The sequence below is a fragment of the Aulonocara sp. 'chitande type north' Nkhata Bay genome, linkage group LG9, assembly GCF_057382095.1.
Source record: "Aulonocara sp. 'chitande type north' Nkhata Bay isolate Kocher_YH1m ecotype deep benthic linkage group LG9, A_spYH_male_GT1.1, whole genome shotgun sequence".
Taxonomy (NCBI): Eukaryota; Metazoa; Chordata; class Actinopteri; order Cichliformes; family Cichlidae; genus Aulonocara; species Aulonocara sp. 'chitande type north' Nkhata Bay.
Window position 1 is genome coordinate 15,169,975 of NC_141352.1, and position 18,661 is coordinate 15,188,635.

An 18,661-nucleotide genomic window follows, 5' to 3' on the forward strand; every position below is an offset into this window, starting at 1 on the left:
GAGGAAGCCGGAGTACCCGGAGGGAACCCACGCAAACACGGGGAGAACATGCAAACTCCACACAGAAAGACCCCGGCCTGATGTTGGAATTGAACTCAGGACCTTCTTGCTGTGCGGCAACAGTGCTAACCACCGTGCCACCGTGCTGCCTCATAAAAAATTAATTTTCTTGAAGCTTCTTGGGGAAATAAAAATGTTCCCAGGGAGGCAGACTAAAACAGAATTGTAACTATATATTAACATTGGTTATGTCTGGTCATTGCTTTAGAGTAATAATAAAATAAAATGCTGTACTTTAAATCTATTTAAAACTCTGCTACTGCAAAATCTACATACTCTCTGAGTCTTATTTATCCATCTATTAATCATTTAATATGCAATATGGTAAAAGGAGCATTTATAGTGCTCATTCATATAGATAAATGATCACCTGTGTCTTTTAAATAGTGATTTGCAGATGTTTGGATTCATTTAGCTTTTTCTAGATATCAGATTTTTGCTTTTGTTTGCTGATTGATGATTAACTTTTAATCCAAAGTCAGCTGTCACCTGAAGCATGCCGGTTTTAGTAGAAATACAGGTGCATTTCAGTTATTGCTCTTAAAAAAGTATTTTTGCATCAAAAGAGTAAATTATAAAGTGACACCTAATAAACTAATCGGATATAGTGTTGAACTTTAATTGCAAAAACCACTCAGTTGGTGGCTTGAAAAGAGAAGCAGAGAAACAAACCTCCCGCTGGCTTTCATGGCCGAGCAACATACATACATCCACCCATAGCTTCATGCATGGTGTCACTCATTCTGCCAAACTGTCAGGATAGCTGGATTTCCTTTGCATTTATAAGCTATCCACAGGACACAAAGTGCTGCCAGCCAGCTGCAGTCTGCTCTGTTTCCCATCTTCTCTTCCTTTTCTATCTCCCTCTCTGTCTTTCTCTCTCTCTCTGTGTTTCTCCCTGGAAAAAAAAAAACAAAAAACCACCAGGCAGGTGTGGCAGGAAAAGAGACAGATGGCAAGGATGACAGGAGAAACTTTTTGGAAGGAGGAGATGAAAATCAAAAGATGTGAAGAACAGGATGAATCCAGCAAACGTGCACACACATACCCTTATACATACTGTTTACTTTCTACTGTTTTATATGCTTTGTGTCAGGGACATAAACTACAATTATGTCGATGTATACACACACATACACACACACACACCCAGTGCACACGCCTTGTATAATAAGTCTCTTTGATGCTTTGGCCTTGAAGCTGATAGGCATGCTGGAGAGTGTGACAGCTTATATCATCACGATGATGGAGATGTCATTGAGCGGTTGTGTTTTATGAGTGACCCGTGTGCTGTTGGACTGCCTGTGCTCTGTAGATTTACACTCCTATACTGTATGCTGTGCAACTATTATACACAAAGCACGGAGGCAGATTTAAACATGTAGAAGATATGCATGTAGAGTACATGTAAACCTGTCATATATCAGTGAAGTTTTGTAAAAGATAAAGAATGTTCAAAAAATACACACAGGTGTATAGTTTTGTCCTAGCCTTGTCCCCTCTTCAGTCAAGGCCCAGTGAAACCTCTGGACGGGCCATTGACTCCTGTACCTCATAAACGTACAGTATAGAGTAAAATCTGTATGTCCTCTAGCCTACTGCAGTCTTAGCACCAGCATTAAGTCTAATGGGCCTTGCGGATAAGCTCTAAAACAAGACAAGTGATGAAGGTTCATGGTTTTAAAAAAGGGGACAATAACCATTCACTGGCCAGGTGTGTTGTTGCTCATCAAGGATAATGTCACTGTCTTCTTTTCATGGTGTGTTTTAAATCGTGAGATTGCAGGGAGAGCATAATAGGATTCTTTCAATCTCCCACTTCTTTCATTTCACTATTAAAACAAGCTTTTATGCATCCCTTTGTTTCTGTTCCTTCTCAAAAATAGTTACAGCATTTTTTCCACTTCCAACTATCTGTAATTGTCAGCAGAAAATTGCCATTTTTTTATGTAACAATGTTTTACTTTCTTTTCTTTTGTTTGTTTCTTGTATGGGTTCCAGGTTATTTTCTGCAAACACTGTTTCCACCAACCCAGCGTTCGTTTCAAGGCTGCATGCAAGCAGTCTTAGTTGATGACCAACCTGCTGATCTACATGCTGTGGAGAAAGGCACTGTGGGAGCTTTTGAGAATGTCAGCCTGGACATGTGTGCAATCATAGACAGGTAAGAGTGGGTCAGGCATGGGCAGAGGACAAAAGCAATGATTGATATAAATCAACTGGTTTTAAATAGGAAGAATCATATACTAGACAAGAGCGCCATGTGGAGTCTTTGAATTTCGATCCAGAGACTTATAGCACAAACATCCACTTGTCTGTTTGAATCAACAAGTATGTGAGTGTATTGCTGTCTCCTATCTGCTTGTCAGATATAGTTGATGGGGAAAATTACAGTGCAAGGAGGTGTGTATTTTATCAGTGGAAAACATTGGACAATCTTAATCAAACATCAAAAATGAGCCATGCAGTTCGGTTTTATTGCCAAGGATACCAGACATGGAAATTCTGCACAGCACCTCCCAATGTTGGCTCACTGTAAGCATTCATTAAACTTGTTGACATTTCAATTTATTTCCTTGTCATGGACTAGACAAACACATTGGAATGGATTCGCCATACATGCAGTCACCCATGCAACATTTGCCTGCATTGATGCCTGTGTGCAAAACCATTTAAACTTTGAGGACACGTTTAATCCCGGTGGTGTTAGTCACGTATTATTTAGTGATTTGTCTTCAGGTGAGGTTTGTCAATGACCTTCATCGATATCCTTGGTGAGCGAAGAAGACACCAAGTACCCCTGCTTGATTGTGATCAATTTAGGTTCGCCACAAGTGGTCTGACTGGCTGGGAATCTTGAGTTCAGACAACTGCTTGGGCACACACTTACACAGGCAGACTCATCAGAAAATCCTGTTTAAGTCAGTGTTGTCATTTTGCATTTGCATTTTCAGATAATGTTTCTATTAAAGTGTTTGTGGCAGTTTAGGCCACCTAGTTTATAACTCTAGTCAAAAAATCCTTTTTGTGCCCTACTCTCCTCCAATAATGAATGAAACGTATTGTATTTGTTCATATTGTGTTTATTCTTACAGTGTACCTGGAGGGGGTCAGGAGGAGGGGCTCTGTGAGGCAGAGTATGACACAGTATGTGTCATACCTAATATGAATGATAATAATAATTTTGATTTGAAATGTCATCCAGTAAATAGCAAAATGCTTACAAAGTCAAAATTTGCATTTTGACTCTGTTTGACTCTGTTTTGCATTGTGCTGTGCAATCAAATGCCCAATTTAGAGGTGCTAATTGACTGAGTCAGCCAGAAGACCGCGTTATTATGTTTTAATTTGATCAAATGTTACTCATCATTGTTACAATTTCACTTCAACAGAATACTGATGCTGTTTATTTTGTGCAATTCTGTGCAACTGCCTCTATGTGACGTACACTATACTGTACGGAGGAAACGATCACAAAGATGAGTGACCGAGAGTGTTACAGACCACTGGAAGTTGGCTTCCTGCTGCTGCATATTGAAAATGCAATAGCAGATGTGCTGACAGTTCTCCAGAAAACTTCTGCCTTCACAGGTGGAGAAAAAAAAACTGTCCATGGCCAAAAAACTTTATTTTGGACGTGAACTAACACAGAAGTTTCCAAATTTAATGAAACTATCCTACTCTCTGTGCTCCCAGTATTGCCCAAGTCTATTACTTCAAATGTTTTGTATAAGCCCTGCAGTACTTGAGGTGGGCCTTGTTCTGCCATGGAAGATGAATGGGTGCACTGTTACCATCTAACTAATCAGAATGTCTTTGAAGGCAGTTCAATAGCCCTGTCTGACCTCCCTTTGATCAATGCCGTTCCACTGTGAGATTGTGTTTAGGGTGAGATAGTGGAAGAAACAGAAACTACATACAACCTAACAGACACACTCTCAGGTGGACACATAGCTATGCCCATGCAAATTCCCACAATGTCACTGTTGTTCTGTAATACTGCCGAGGCAATGAGTGCAGAGGCACATAAAACCACACACGCTCATAAATTTGCCGAAATGTCTTTTTTTTTTCAGGAAAAAAAAAGCCGCATATATAGTTAGTATACTTGAGTGATCACAGCTTGCTGAGCATAATGTCTTTTGTGATTGTCAATTGCAACCCTCTGTGAAAGGCCCTTTATCTGAACCTTGTTACACTGTAAAAACAAACTTTTAAAAATATACTCAACGAAATTGATGTAACAATTAACCCTAACCCTAATTAGTACACAATTTGTTAGGTGCGATCTACTCTATATTTGTACTCAAGCACAACACAAATAGGTCAAATCTACCTAACCTTTGTCGGTATGTTACACCACTACAAACCTTTTTAAAAAATGACTAACATTACCTCTGGATTGGAAATGCCTAGATTAAGTAGGAACATTAGGGAAATGTCTTGAAAATTAACAGAACAATGTTGCATTATCCATAACAAGAAGCATGCTGCAAAGATGTAACTGGAATTGAATCATGGATTTATTTATTTATTTATTTTTGGAGCCTTGCAGAAAAGATTAGCACTAATGCTAGTGCTTTCATCATCAACATACCCTCTGCACCACTGATGAATAGACTTGTAGTCAAGACAAGACCAAGACAGACTGAGTCAAGACAAAGACAAAGTCGAGACCGAGACAAAAAAGCCAGATGCTGCTTCGTTTACGGGTGTCAGGCATATTTATGTGTTTTTGCGATGCACTCGCACAGCCCTCCTCACCACTGTCTACTGTCTCACTCACTTACTGAGAGGACAGACGCACACTCCACTTAACTGTCGCGTCTCTCCCTCTGTTTTTCATATAATGATATTATCCTATATCCTCGCATGTGACTGGCCACAATATGGAGGGATTGGAGCATAGCTGAGCCACTGTGTGAGAGCTGCGCAGCAAAAGGAAATTAACTGTGCGTGGGGCTGCACGGCGTCAAAGCTTTAGCGCAGTAAGCTCGTTAACTTGAAGTTAACTCTACTTGGACAAACTGCCCGAAATGCGCTGACAGAAACATTTCAGGGAATTTGAGTCATTCTGCACTCCAGATGCGTTACTTGCATTAAAAATGTGCTGTGCAATCTAGTGTCACACTAGAATGTTTGTTTTTCACAGCTTTTAGACTGCCACAGGGTCGATTTTGTACATAGCCAAATGCTTGTCAAATATTTTGTAGCCTAGCAGACAGGCAGGATTTTTATTTATTTTATTTATTTCATTTTTTTTACAGCACATGCTGTCCCCCTCGTTTTCCAAGTACACTGAGTCCAAATGTACAAAGAAATCCAAAGATGGCCACAATTATAACCCCCTCTGCTGTCAGTGAAGCTATCCTATGTTATGTGAACAAGGCCAAAGTAGTATGTCACTTTCATCAGTATTGTGTGCACAACAGCAGTAATCATCATGTCCAGCTCCAGAGGTGGAATATTTGTGCTGCTTAACTGCCCGACAGCCAGTGAGGCTGGAGAAGAACTCAGAATTTTAAAGGACCCCTGCAGCTTTTACGAGTCAGTGTTTGTTTGTCCTCCAGCTCGCTTTCCTGCTAACACCATTTTATTACATTCAAGTAAGCAGACTTAAAAATTCTAATCGCATAACTCATACATGACTGTGTGTGTGGAAAACCCCGCTTTAAGCCTCCCGTGCCTCGGGATCCATCCCCACAGGCCTGCAGGCAGATCAAACCACAGAACTTTGATGTGCTCGGGATTTGGGTTGGTATTCAAATTTTAACAAGAAAAACTGTGATGTCTTAACTGCTGTGTGCTCAGTGCTGTGTTCACACTCTGTTTACTTCCATCTGTGAATATAGAGACTAAATTTTAACAATAACAATATGCTTTATGTTAAGAAACCTAAGATGGAACACTGAGATTCAGCATCATTAGCAGGTCTGTCGCCTCGTGCACTCAATAATCAATGATGTTTCATTTTAGTATAGGCAGACACACACTTCAGTAGTCACTGACAGTCTCACTTTATTTAGTCGCACATGGTCCGATTAAAACTGAGTTATTCCTGATTGTTTACAGTTAGCCAAGGTCACCAGTAGATCCTGCATTTTCTTTCACTGACTGGGTGTCTTGGCACAAGTATTGCTGTGGGGTTGGGGGGGTATCAAGTGAAGGCATTACTTTCTTTCTTTTGTTCTTGTGAACACCTTGAATGGAAATGTTAACAGATTCATTGAACCTATCAAGCTAATAGCGACATCATTGGTTATGAAAAGAGTCCAAACAGGGAGAAAATATGTGGAAATTCAAAGAACGAAGGTTCTTTGCCGAGTTCTATTTTAAATTATTAGAAATTATCATCATGCTGACTGATATGTTTGAATGGTTTAGATCTTATCACTGGTTTTGTCCTTTTGAATCAGCTTTTTTACAGCATAAATATTTAGTATCCTTTGCCTGCAAAGGTATGTGTGGTAGTTTTCAAGGGCCTCGGGTCAGTGAAATCATAAAACTTACATTAATCTCAACTCATAGAATCACATTCTTTTATTATTATATTGTAAGACTTCTGTCTCAGATGAATAGGGATGCCACTCTGTCAGTCCTGTATTTCTTTAGATAGTAGCTACCTATAGTAATGGACTTCTAAAGAAAATCTCAATGTGGTCACAGTTCATGTAACCTACAAGTAATCACCTTTTAATGTATTTCCTTTCCTTTTCAACAAGTTAGATATAGTGCACCTTAACATTGTTTATCACAAAATTTAGATCATCTGTTATAAAAAAAGTTTTTAATGAGATGTCTATATGGGCATACGCAAGTTTGTCACATTAAATTGTTAATTCGTCATATTACCATAGCCCAGAATATTCTGTTGTTCTATGAAAAGGAGCAAATTGCCAAAACAAAAAGCAAAGAAATTTTTTTGTTTGTTTGTTTGTTTGAAGAAAATAATCCACTCCTCTCTTCACAACCTAGCACCATATGACTCTGTAAGAGATCTGTTTCCAAGTCAGAGACTCTAGTGTATTTGTCCCATTGCTCAGCTGCGCATTAGAACAACTTCTTTTTTTTTCTTTTATAGTTAAGTTCAATTAAAGCTGGGAACAGAACTAAGAATCAGAATGGGATATCTTTTGTTTTGGAGAACAAAAATACTCTGGTGAGTTTGGGTCATTTTGAGAAAAGATTTGATAAATGGTCTGGCACTTACATGGCGCTTTTCTACTCAGTTGAGCACTCAAAGCGCTTTCTGGCTCAAGCCCCGTTCAGCTAATCACAGAACGGTTCATACAGTGTTTTATCGATGGCACACACTTTCTAACATCACACGCTGACTCATGGTACAAAAATGTTTGTAGTTAGAAAAGCTTTTGTTGAAGCTTTTATTGTTTTCTGATCAATAAGTTTTTTACCGTGATAAATTGCATTAAGTAACACAATGTGCTGTTGGATGGGTGCTATCATTAAAAAGTATCTATAAAAATCGATGTGCTTTCCTTTCAAAATAAGAACTCTTCTGAGTGACAGATATTGATCATTGAATGGTAGTGTATTTATTTATAAAGCAAGTTTTTAAAGCAACAAGTGTTGAAAACATTTCCTGTAAAAGTGCTATTGCTGTCCTCCTCTCTCTAGATGTATGCCCAATCATTGTGAACATGGTGGTCGGTGTAAACAGACCTGGGACAGCTTCAGCTGTACTTGTGATGGAACTGGATACACTGGAGCAACATGTCATACTTGTAAGTATGTGTGTGTGTGTGTGTGTGTGTGTGTGTGTGTGTGTGTGTGTGTGTGTGTGTGTGTGTGTGTGTGTGGCAAGTTGTGTGTACAGTTGTTTGTTCTATTCATTTTTTGTTTCTTTGTGTTCCCGTCCGTGGAACAACACTTTAGGCCGCTCTGCTCTGCCTGTGTGTGTGCGTGTGCGTGTGTGTGCGTGTGTGTGCGTGTGTGTGTTTGATTTAGCCTTCCTCCATTCGAATTTGAGTGATTAAGCTGTTTGTTGGGTTTTTTTCAGCTCAAAGCCACAATTCTCATTAGAGGGACAGATGAACTTTTGAAGTATTCATGGGAATCAGGCTTTTCTGACGACACTGTGTGTTTTGTTCCGACAGAGAAAAAGGAATACGACCCAAAAAGCCCCATAACACAAAGAGAACAGAGTCGGAGAGAGCAAAGCGGGATTTTTTTAAAAATGCTTAACAATTTGAGAATGCCATCCCTCCTCCCATAAGCCTCAAAGACTGTTCTCTTTTAAGAGAAGGCAGATAAGTAAAGTTCTGGAAATAAATCTAAAAGAGCAGATTTAATATAATGGAAGTGTGAGAAAGCCAGAGGAATAAAGTGAGTGAAAAAGACATTTTTCAAATTTAGGCACTGCGGAGTTGGTCTAAGTAGGTAATAATGAATAGATCATAAAAAATACAGAAACAGATGAAGCAAGATGCACATCGAGAAATGTCTTTGTACGACTGCATCTCTCTATATGTGTGAATCTGTGTCCAAAATTGCATCCCTATTTACTATATACTTACTGTATCACATACACCTCTGAGTTTCTGGGGCTATATGGAAACGCTATGCAACCACATAGTGCTCTGCGATGCATTGTGCTGCATATGTGCCAAAATAACAGCTGCTGGTGATGATACATGAAAGAAACAAATGAGTAAACAAGGTGCTGACTTCACGCATGCCCTCTGAAAAAATTTGTCAAGGATTAGTTAGGAGTAATAAGAGACAGCCTAAGGCAGTAGTAACCTAGAAATGAAGGTCTCTGGTTTCCGGCTATAAAGGTGTGAGGCAAATCTGGAGACCTGCCAGTAAAGTGTGGGGAGAGAGAGTGAATGAGCAACTCTTTTCACTTCCTTAAAGAGCCGCTTCTTTGTCACGGACCTCTAAATAGTTTCTCTGGTGGAGCTTGTCGGTGGCAAAGTTGATGAAATGGAATGGACGGGCATTTATATAGTGCTTTTTCAGTCTTACTGACCACTCAAAGTGCTTTAGAGTAACAACCACATTTAAGCATGCATTCATACAGTGCTTTATTCTACATTTAAGCACCTTATTAACCCAACATGCACAAAGAAGCTGAGGTACCTTCAAACAGCACACATGGGTACAGGGCAAACCTTATGACCACCAGAATTACACTTCTCAACCTCTGGACTACGATGGCAGCATAAATAAAGAGTGAAACAAAACCATGGTGTAATTTGACGCCATGAAATGATTTAAAACATGTCACCAATTAAAGACCCAGGAGTGTGCAGTAGTGTCCCATCCTTTAGTGATTAGATACGTAATAGTCAATTAATGGAAGAATAAATATGTTTTAACCATATTCTGAGATAAAAACAATAACTGAATGGTTAATAACTTAAAAAAAAAAAAAAGAGTATACAGTTTTGAAAACTGCATTTTAGTTCATGCCAATTAAATACTTTGACTGTATTTTTTTGTCATTAAAAAATAAGCACAGGGGTTACCAGCATTTACAGCTTTTATGTTGATACTGCCATAAGCTCCTTTCCAAATCCTGCTAGTATTCCACTCTGATGGTAAATATATGCAGACATAATTTTTGTATTGACTTACTAAATATTCTAATTAAGTTCCCTCTGGAGAAATTTCTCTGAATTTCTCTGTACATTGAATCTTTCTGTTGTGGTACATAACACTGAAGAAGTCCTAGGAGAAATGCTGGCTATTAAACTACCATTGTATTAGAGCCTTTGCCAATGGCTTTGAGCCAGAACAGAAACATCAACCTCAACACTTCTCTTGATCCTTTGAGATTCCTCAGTACAGTTACATCCTCCCAACACTGGTTGTGGTTAACAAAAAGAGTCTCCTCTAATCAGAAAACCACCCTGCAAAACTGAGATCAATGAAGTAGTCGGAGAACATATAGAAAAGAAAAGGCTGAAAAATAAAGAAACTGCAGACAGAAATAAGGAGTTGATAGCAGGCAAACTAACAAAGAACTATTAACATATTGCAGGCTCTTTTTCTTTTTAAACTCATTGTTAAGCCTGTGAGGAGTCACACTTCAATCAAGAAAGTTTCACTTCAAGGCACGCTCGCAATTCACTTTGAAGTGTAATTCTTCCTGCTGTCCGCGTCCCTGTCTGTCTGTGTGTACGTCAACACAAACACAACATCAATATGTTGTCCGCTAGATTGCTCGAGTGTTAGGGAGAAGACGCCGCTCCTTGACAGGCACTGAATAGAGACAATGTGGTGAGCGAGGCAACCATATGAAATTGCCTTTTGGACGAAGGGGAAAATAAAAATAGGGGGGAAAAAAGAAAGCAGCTTTGGAAACTGAGTTGCTATTTTAGGTCCATCGTGGATTTGGAAGCTTTAGTTGCTGAATTAGATAACAAAACAGAAATGTTACTCTAGCATTTGTCTATAGTATATTTTTGAGTGGCTTACTGTAGCCTCTTCTCTCGCACCAGCCTCAGGGCAAAAAGAAAAAAAGAAAAAACTGCCAATCTATGAACGCTTTTCTGTTTACGGGGAATCAACTGCTGATTTTGCTGGAAAGCCAGGCCTTAACACTGCCACCACCCACGGCCATTTTTTATTTTTATTTTTTATTTTTTTTTGCCTCATTGGTTAAGATTTATAAATAGGAAAAAAGTGTTTCCTCATCTGTCATCCATTCAACAGTTGTGCTCCTTTAAATATGGATGTTCCCCAGTGTCAGTGTATATCTCAACATGACGTGGTGTCACACTGAGTAGGTGTCAAACACAGACTTGTATTGTAAGCCTAATTTTGGGGAGGGGATGTATAGTGCGCTTGTTTTTTTTTGTGTTTTTCCTTTAATACCCATCCTCCTTCAACTGCTCATGTTTGCTCTCATTTTTCTTCACCCTTGCTCTGCTCCAGCGATCTATGAGCCTTCGTGTGAGGCCTACAAGCATTTGGGCAAGTCCTCCGATGCCTACTGGATCGACCCCGATGGCAGCGGACCTCTTGGCCCCTTCAAAGTTAACTGCAACATGACAGGTGTGTGTCTCCAGTGTGTGTTTGCGTGTGTGCCTTCCATACTGTCTAGCCCCAGTGACCTGTGAAAGGAAATAAACTCTGCAGCCTTAACCTGTTATATCTGTGGTTTCCATGGCAACATGTTCACAGTAACTGACATTTACTTCTGAAGCAGCAGCAAACACAGATACTGAGATGCACATGCACATCAAAACACACGCCACAAACATATACGCAACGAAGCTGTTATGCAACTCTAGGAGTGCTCTAAGGGTCTGTGTGACACTTCTTCTGTCACACACACCTGCACACTTCCATGAACACACACACACACACAGTGGAATAAGTAGATAGTCTGGAACGGCAGAGCATGGAGGCAGAGCAAAGGCGAGACTTTTAATGAAATGTCACTGCACTCCACTGGCTGGCCCCTCAGTCACGCTGAATAGCGCACTCACACACACCTCTGAAATGTTAAGAGTTTCACGCTCTCTCTCTCTCTCCCGCACACACACACCTCAGAAACCTGAACCACACACACACACACACATTCCCTGACTGACAGTGTGAATGAACAAGGAGCTGTGTGAGTGACTGGTTCGTACTATAACAGGACAGAAGTGTCTATTAAATCCCGGAGTCTCATAGCTGTAACTTAGATTACACGGAAAGAACTTCACTGCCATGACAGCTAAACTGCACAACTCATGTGTTGCTATGTCTGCATGTGCGAATCGATTGCATGTGTAAAATTAAACGAACGATCAAATACGTTTCCTAGGTTTAAATTGCGCTATGGCTTGTTTTCATTTTGAATGTGTTTTGTCTATTTTCATAGAGGACAAAGTATGGACCACAGTGATGAACAACCTGCCTCCCAAAACCATAGTCACAGGCTCCAGCAGAAACAGACGGACCGTGTTACAGGTCAACTACAGTGCCTCAATGGACCAGGTAATGCACTTGAACACGTTAAGCATAGAAAGTGTTTTGTCTGCAAATAAGGCAAAAGTAGTATTATACTTAGGTTTAGAAGCCAAAAAATCTTTTTTTTTAAAAATGAAAAGGAATATATTATGAGATGGAAAAAAGGGTTTGGATTTGTTTGAATTGTAGCCCTCAGGCTCTGGGCTTCTCCCTTAGTACATATTATGAACGATGAGAACCGTGAGGATTTTTTTACTGACTACTGCTAACATCTGTTTTGTTTTAGATGATTTTATCCCACCCTTTAAAAGCAAGCCTAATATGGTGCACGGCACACGTTACTCTGCTGTTGCTGACAGGACCATAGGGTTTCATTTTTGGGCTGTTTTCTCTGAGACCTCTGGTTGTGAGAAAGCAGCTGCATTTTCTTCTGTGATAGCAGTCTTCTTATTGTTTGCTGAAAAAAAAGCCCTTTATTTTTCCGACTACGCCTAAGTCACATGGACTTGAATTGGCATTAACATTATGCATGCAGTGCGTGAATTAAAAAGTAGTGAAGCAGTTATAAAGCCACGTCTCTTTTCCCATGGCACAATACTGTATTTATTAAATGAATATGTGCAGAATAGTTCAATCATTACAACTAATCATTTATCATTTTTTTCTTGGCAAATACTAAATGTGCTTGTGGAGCTGTGCCTCGAGTTGTATGCAAATTGAAGTTTTCCCAGAGCTAATGTGTTCCCCAGCCTCTGTAATTTCTGGTTAAGTAAACATACAGGCAGCATGAATTTGGGATAGCTTGAGTTTTTACATATCAGTAGATACAGTGATTAGTGCAAGATAATTGAAAACTAAAAGGACACTTCATTGGTTATACTATCCCAGTGTCACATTCGACCCCCATTTTCCTTAAAAACTGTCTTAATTTCTTCATGTCTTAGATTTAACAAGTTGCTGGAAACATTCTCCCGAGATTTTGGTCCATATCGACATGATAGCATCACAAAGCTGCTGCATTTTGGCTGCACATCCATGATGTGAATTTCCCTTTCAATCACACCCCAAAGGTGCTCTATTGTACTGAGATCTGTGAAGGCCATTAGAGCACAGTGAACCAGACACCAGATTGAGATGATTTGAGCTATGTAACATAGTGTGTTTTACTGTTAGAAGCAGCCATTAGAAGACACTGTGGTCATAAATAGATAGGCATGGTCAGCAACAATACTCAGATAGGCACTTAGACACTGCAACACTTAGGCAACCATACGTACTTAAGACCCCAAAACTAGACAAGAAAACATGCATCATCATACCACTACTAGCCTAACTGCAAGGCAGTTGCTTTTATGTCGTTCATGCTGGCACTACCGTCAAAATTTCTGTCACAGCAGAAATTGAGAATCATCACAGCAGGCAATGTTTTCCCAGCTTTCTTTTGTCCAACTCCTGAGTAGAGATGGCACGATACCACTTTTTTATGTCCGATATCATAAATTTGGATATCTGCCGATACCAATATGAATCCGATATAGTGTGTTTTTTAATCAATAAAACTGTTTTTTTAATATCTTGCTGCTTTTTGTATAAGTTCAAACTCAAGTTAAAAAAAACAAACACTAAAGCTATTCTATGCAAAAAATACAATGCACCGAAAATATTTCATAGTTCAGCAATATCAGTCTCTCTGATCAATCTAGTAAACTTAACCTACACCATCCTCCCTATTCTGGTATTTTAAAGAGTAAGCAACCAAACTAATAGGGTTGTAAAATAGGGAACCACCCTCCACCTCATGATGCTTAACTTTAATTTGATGCAGTGTGAAAAAAATGCACAGAAATCAATTATTTTCAAGAATAATTAAATAGATTCAACATCTTTCTTCAACAGAATTGCAGACTGCACAGATGGTACCTTCCCAAAGGAAAAAGTACTATAGCTTTACTAGGGTATATTAGACTTAATAATTACTATGTACAGTAATGGACTTCTATACATTTTACATCAGATTAAAACTATGGGTGTAAGATTCGGATAATTATTTATTAAAAGCTAGACATTTTAAATGAGAATAAGAAAGAAAAGTATGTTTTTGTGCCCCCTTTTCCCTGTTCATGCCCTATCGGCCCCCCTGGCTAAACTTTGCTAGATCCGCTCCTGCACAGTTACCAGCTGTCAGCTACGTAGAAAAGGATCCTGGTGTACAAAGTAATATTAAAGAAATTGTAACAACAGCTTAGTATGGGACCGATACCGATACGTAATATCGGATCGTCCATCTCTACTCCTGAGCCCATGAGAATTGTAGCCTCAGTTTCCAGTTCCTGTCTTGACAGCAGTGATACACAGTGTGGTCACTTCAAAGATGACCTCTGCCAACAACAAGGCGGCAGGCCATCTTGATCATGTCATACCTAAATGCACTGAGATGCTGCCATGTGACTGGCTGATTAGATGTTTGCATTAGCCAGCAGTTGAACAGATCCACCTAATGAAATGAAATGAAATTTCTGCATGGTGTTTGTAATGATCTCACACACACAGGATGGTCTTTCACTACAGTAACATTTCAAGCATTTCTTAGCTCAGAGTATTATATTTTTTCAAAGCTGCTCCCAACTTGTTACTTTTCGACAGTCAAAAGACTGGGTTAGTATCATATCAATGTGCCAGGTTAATACTGTGAAGGGTCATACTTTAAATGAAGCCAAATTGTCTTCTAAAACTTTTTTGGTTCCTAAACAAACCGAAGCAAAAATTGAAAGTGAAAACAAAGTCACACAAGCACACTGAGCCCCAAAATGGGAGACAAACCACGGTCTTCTGACTGACAGAGCTGTAACTTCCAACCTCCAAATGCGGATTTTGTTCCTCTTTAAGAGGATTGTTATCGCTCGGCCTCTGCTGTTCCTGCAGCTGGTGCTTCAAAGCACTGACAGCAGAGGTCCTGGGTTTAGAACACAGTGAGCATTTATGCTGCAGCAGTTTTTCTTCTGTTTTGACAAAGTTACTAACTTTATGATCGCAGTATAATACAGCCAGAGCTACAGCACTTCACGCATTCAGCCAGTCTTTCAAACATACTGCGATATACTAACATAAAAAGTGTCCATCATCATCCCCTCATCACCTGCCTGCTGTGCTTCACCCACACACAGTTCAGACTACCTAAATCTCTTCTCACACTCAAGAGTCAATATCTTAATCTTTCTGGTGAGTGATTACAGATTGCAGTTGTCACTCACAGTCAAAAGAAAACTGTGTGTGTGAAGTTTAAAGGAACCCCAATGGGAAGAGACTGCAGGATGACTATGACATTACATGGTTTGAGAAGCATATCCATCAAATTACGTTATTTCATAATTTGTAGTGGCCGCTTATTCCATTTTCAGCTTCTCGGAGTCACAGAAGGCAAAAATTAAAACAACTTTAGAGTGTGCTTTCTTTCGTTTCACAGCTCAGTAATTTGTTCTTACATGAAACGGGCCTGTCTGGTCGAAGAAGATAAAATGAAAATACATATCCCTGCTTGTGTTTTCAGGTGACAGCCATCACCACCAGTGCAGAATACTGTGAGCAGCAAATCGCCTACAGCTGTCGCATGTCCAGACTCCTCAACACTCCAGGTAAAGGCTGAGGATGGCATCTTTATTCACCGCTGACTCAAACATGGGTAGACAGTGCTGACACAGATAGGTTTGGTTTTCACCACATAGTCAACCTTTGATGGAAAATTCATAACATATAAAAACACAGTCTTCCCGTCTGCTTCTGTCTGAGGATTCTGTGTATGGGAGACTGAAGATTGTTTTATTAGGGCTCTTTATGAGTGTCAAAATCATGGGGGATTTAAGGACATGGCCTTTGCTAGATCTGATTATAGACCTGTTACAGATTTTCTACTAACATCACCAAAACAGAAATTACAAATATATTTTAAAAAATGGTTTACCACCCCACAGGCTGAATACCAGACATTTGCAGTATTTATGCCAAGGAGCTTTAAAGCTTTTCTGGTGACTGGTTGCTGTCCAGCACCATGGCAAGATACCCTTCATTGGCTTTCCCCATGTGTATGTTTGAACCGTTGCCTGCATCCTTGTTTTTAGCCACCAACAGAACTACACACGATACAACTGAAGCAGACCTCTGAAAATGAGTTGTGTTCTGGCTTTGCTCATTCTGACTAGATTAACTTGGATTACACACATTTGCATTCGATTTGTTTGGACTGAGTCAGTTTGGCTGTGGTTTGCCTGAGCAAGGCCTGGTAGGGTTTTGTGTCAGTTTGGTTTATATTAGTTAGGCTGGCGGTTGTTTAAGGTTTGTCGTGGATTAGATACATTTGATTTGTGTTATGGTTCGGTTTAGCCGTGTGTGAATGGCTTAAACAGCTAAAACGCCTCTACGCAACAAGAGGAGGGCTCATAGCTGTGCAGCTGTCTCTGGTGGTGACAGAGGCATGTTTGTGTTTAGTCTAATATCTCACTGGGTTTGTGTGTTTGTCTGTGTATGTGTGTGTGCGTGTGTGTGTGTGTGTGTGTGTGTGCATCCTCATGCATGTGTGTGGGTGTGCATGGTATTGTTCACAGAGCATTTGTTTTTGTTTTAATTTTTTTACTACAAGAATTACAAGCTTGCTGTCGGAACAGCTTTCTATTTAGAATTTCCCTCTGTTTCCTAACACACACTCGTGCATACGCACACACACACACACACACACACACACACACACACACACACACACACACACACACACACACATTTATATTTGTGCACCATGACACACCTTAGGGAATAGCTTCATAAAGACAAGACACTCCTAGCAATTAAAGTGAGACAAGACAGAAAGAGACTGAGATAGGAGTAGAGGATGGCGAGTTCATTTGATGTGTGTGTGTGTGTGTGTGTGTGTGTGTGTGTGTGTGTGTGTTGATGCGTATATTTGTGTCCATGGTCCTTGATTGACTGACTGGGAATAAAGCAAAAAATAGTTGGGTATTAGTGCAGCAGACCAAAACTTTGCAATTAACTTCCACTCCTCTCTGAGATTGCACCTCCATCTACAAATATGGTATCCGCATACTCGCGCATACACAAACCCATGCTTTGTTAAAATTCCTCTTTTTCTTTTTAACTCTCAAGCCCTCTGTGGCGTGTACACACATACCCTGCCACAGCCACACACAGACAGCCAGTAACTAGTTTACTCCTAATTCAGTACCTTGCAAGTTAGGGGAAATCCAATTACTAGTCTAGAATGACAGAGAAAGCAGGACCAGGAAAAATCATTTACCCAAAAATATGCTTCATAAATTAGCTGTCAGCTTTCATCAAATTACACTGTCAACAGCATTTCCACTGTGAACCACAAGCACACACGCACGCGTCACTATACACACTTGCTACTCTTCCACTTCCACTTTTTTCCCATCCAGATCTCATCTATTAGACTAGGGTTGGCATTTTGGAGCTAAACGAACCGTTAAATGGGAATTATATTCTGCCACCAGTGACACCCTTAATTTGAATCCTTGGCAGTAATTGTTCTAATTGCCTGACCCCTTTCTCACCTCCTGCACCTATTCTGTCCTTTTTATCATTTTTTATCACCTCTCTCTCTCGCACTCAAACATCCACAAATTCCTTCTCGCTCTCGAACGCTCACTCGATGGCACGATTGGGAGATCCAATAATCGGGGACCTCGATGCTGATGTGTACAGTAACACGCAAAGAAACACGCGCACACAAGTACATAGAGAAAAGCAATATTTTCCTTCTCTTTCCTTCGGTCCTTCTTCAGTGTCATTTTCCCTCTCCCCACTGCTCCCTATAATCTTCTGCATGCACATTTATCAATTTCTAGCTATCTATTCTCTCCTCTTCCTTCACTCTTATCTCCCCTATTCTCTCATTGTTCTCCCCCCTCCTCCAATTTAACATCTCAAGTCTCCATTTTTGCCTCATTCTCATTCTTCACCTCCACTTTTACCTCACGGTATTGTCTCCCTCTCTCTTTAAAACCACTTTTCCCATCATCCTACCTCTCTGCCCTGGTCTTCGCACTCACGCCGTTGAACACTTTTCCCATTAGTGTTAGAATCACAGCTTTTAGATAAGAATTAGCGCCCTTCACTAATGATTTAGTATCATCAGTACTCCCTTCACCGCAAACAATCTGTAAACAAGCGAAAGAGCAAGGCTCGCACAAACAAGCCTTTGTGTAGATGCAAACATGGATAAAAACACACATCCATAATTCCCTCTGATACACACCCTCACACCTACAAAGGAGTTTAGATAAAGCGTTTTTGCTGAAGTGTGTTGTTGCTGCACAGCTGTCCTTAACTTACAAAGCATTTTCATTCCCTTGTTTTTCTAGTGCCTTTGCTCCTTCATCAGCTTGTGTCCTTGAAGTAACCCATTACAGTTCCCAGCAAATCTTACAGTTTGTATATTTAGTATTAGATTGCTTGTTTATTGTCATCAACACCCATCGGCTCAAACATCTGATAAGAACAATTGCTAAACATTTCATTGTAAACCAGACCGAATGTGGCATCTTTTTTTTAAGATAAGTACAAATGTTTACAGTTTTCTTCCTTTCTGTAATATCTGCAAGGGCAACCACAGTTAAGATAAGGTTAAGGTTATCATGAGTGTTTGTGT

The 18,661-nt window shown here is 39.9% G+C and overlaps 1 protein-coding gene across 2 annotated transcripts in view; it reads left to right on the forward strand.

Moving 5' to 3' along the window:
* cntnap2a (contactin associated protein 2a) overlaps positions 1-18,661 on the forward strand; it is a 409,058-nt gene that overhangs the window by 260,591 nt on the left and 129,806 nt on the right. For both annotated transcript variants that reach the window (XM_086306026.1, XM_086306027.1), the window contains exons 11-15: positions 2,062-2,224; positions 7,696-7,802; positions 10,960-11,079; positions 11,897-12,012; positions 15,533-15,617. In XM_086306026.1, coding sequence (XP_086162152.1) covers positions 2,062-2,224; positions 7,696-7,802; positions 10,960-11,079; positions 11,897-12,012; positions 15,533-15,617 — 591 coding nt within the window. The remainder of the gene's footprint in view (positions 1-2,061; positions 2,225-7,695; positions 7,803-10,959; positions 11,080-11,896; positions 12,013-15,532; positions 15,618-18,661) is intronic.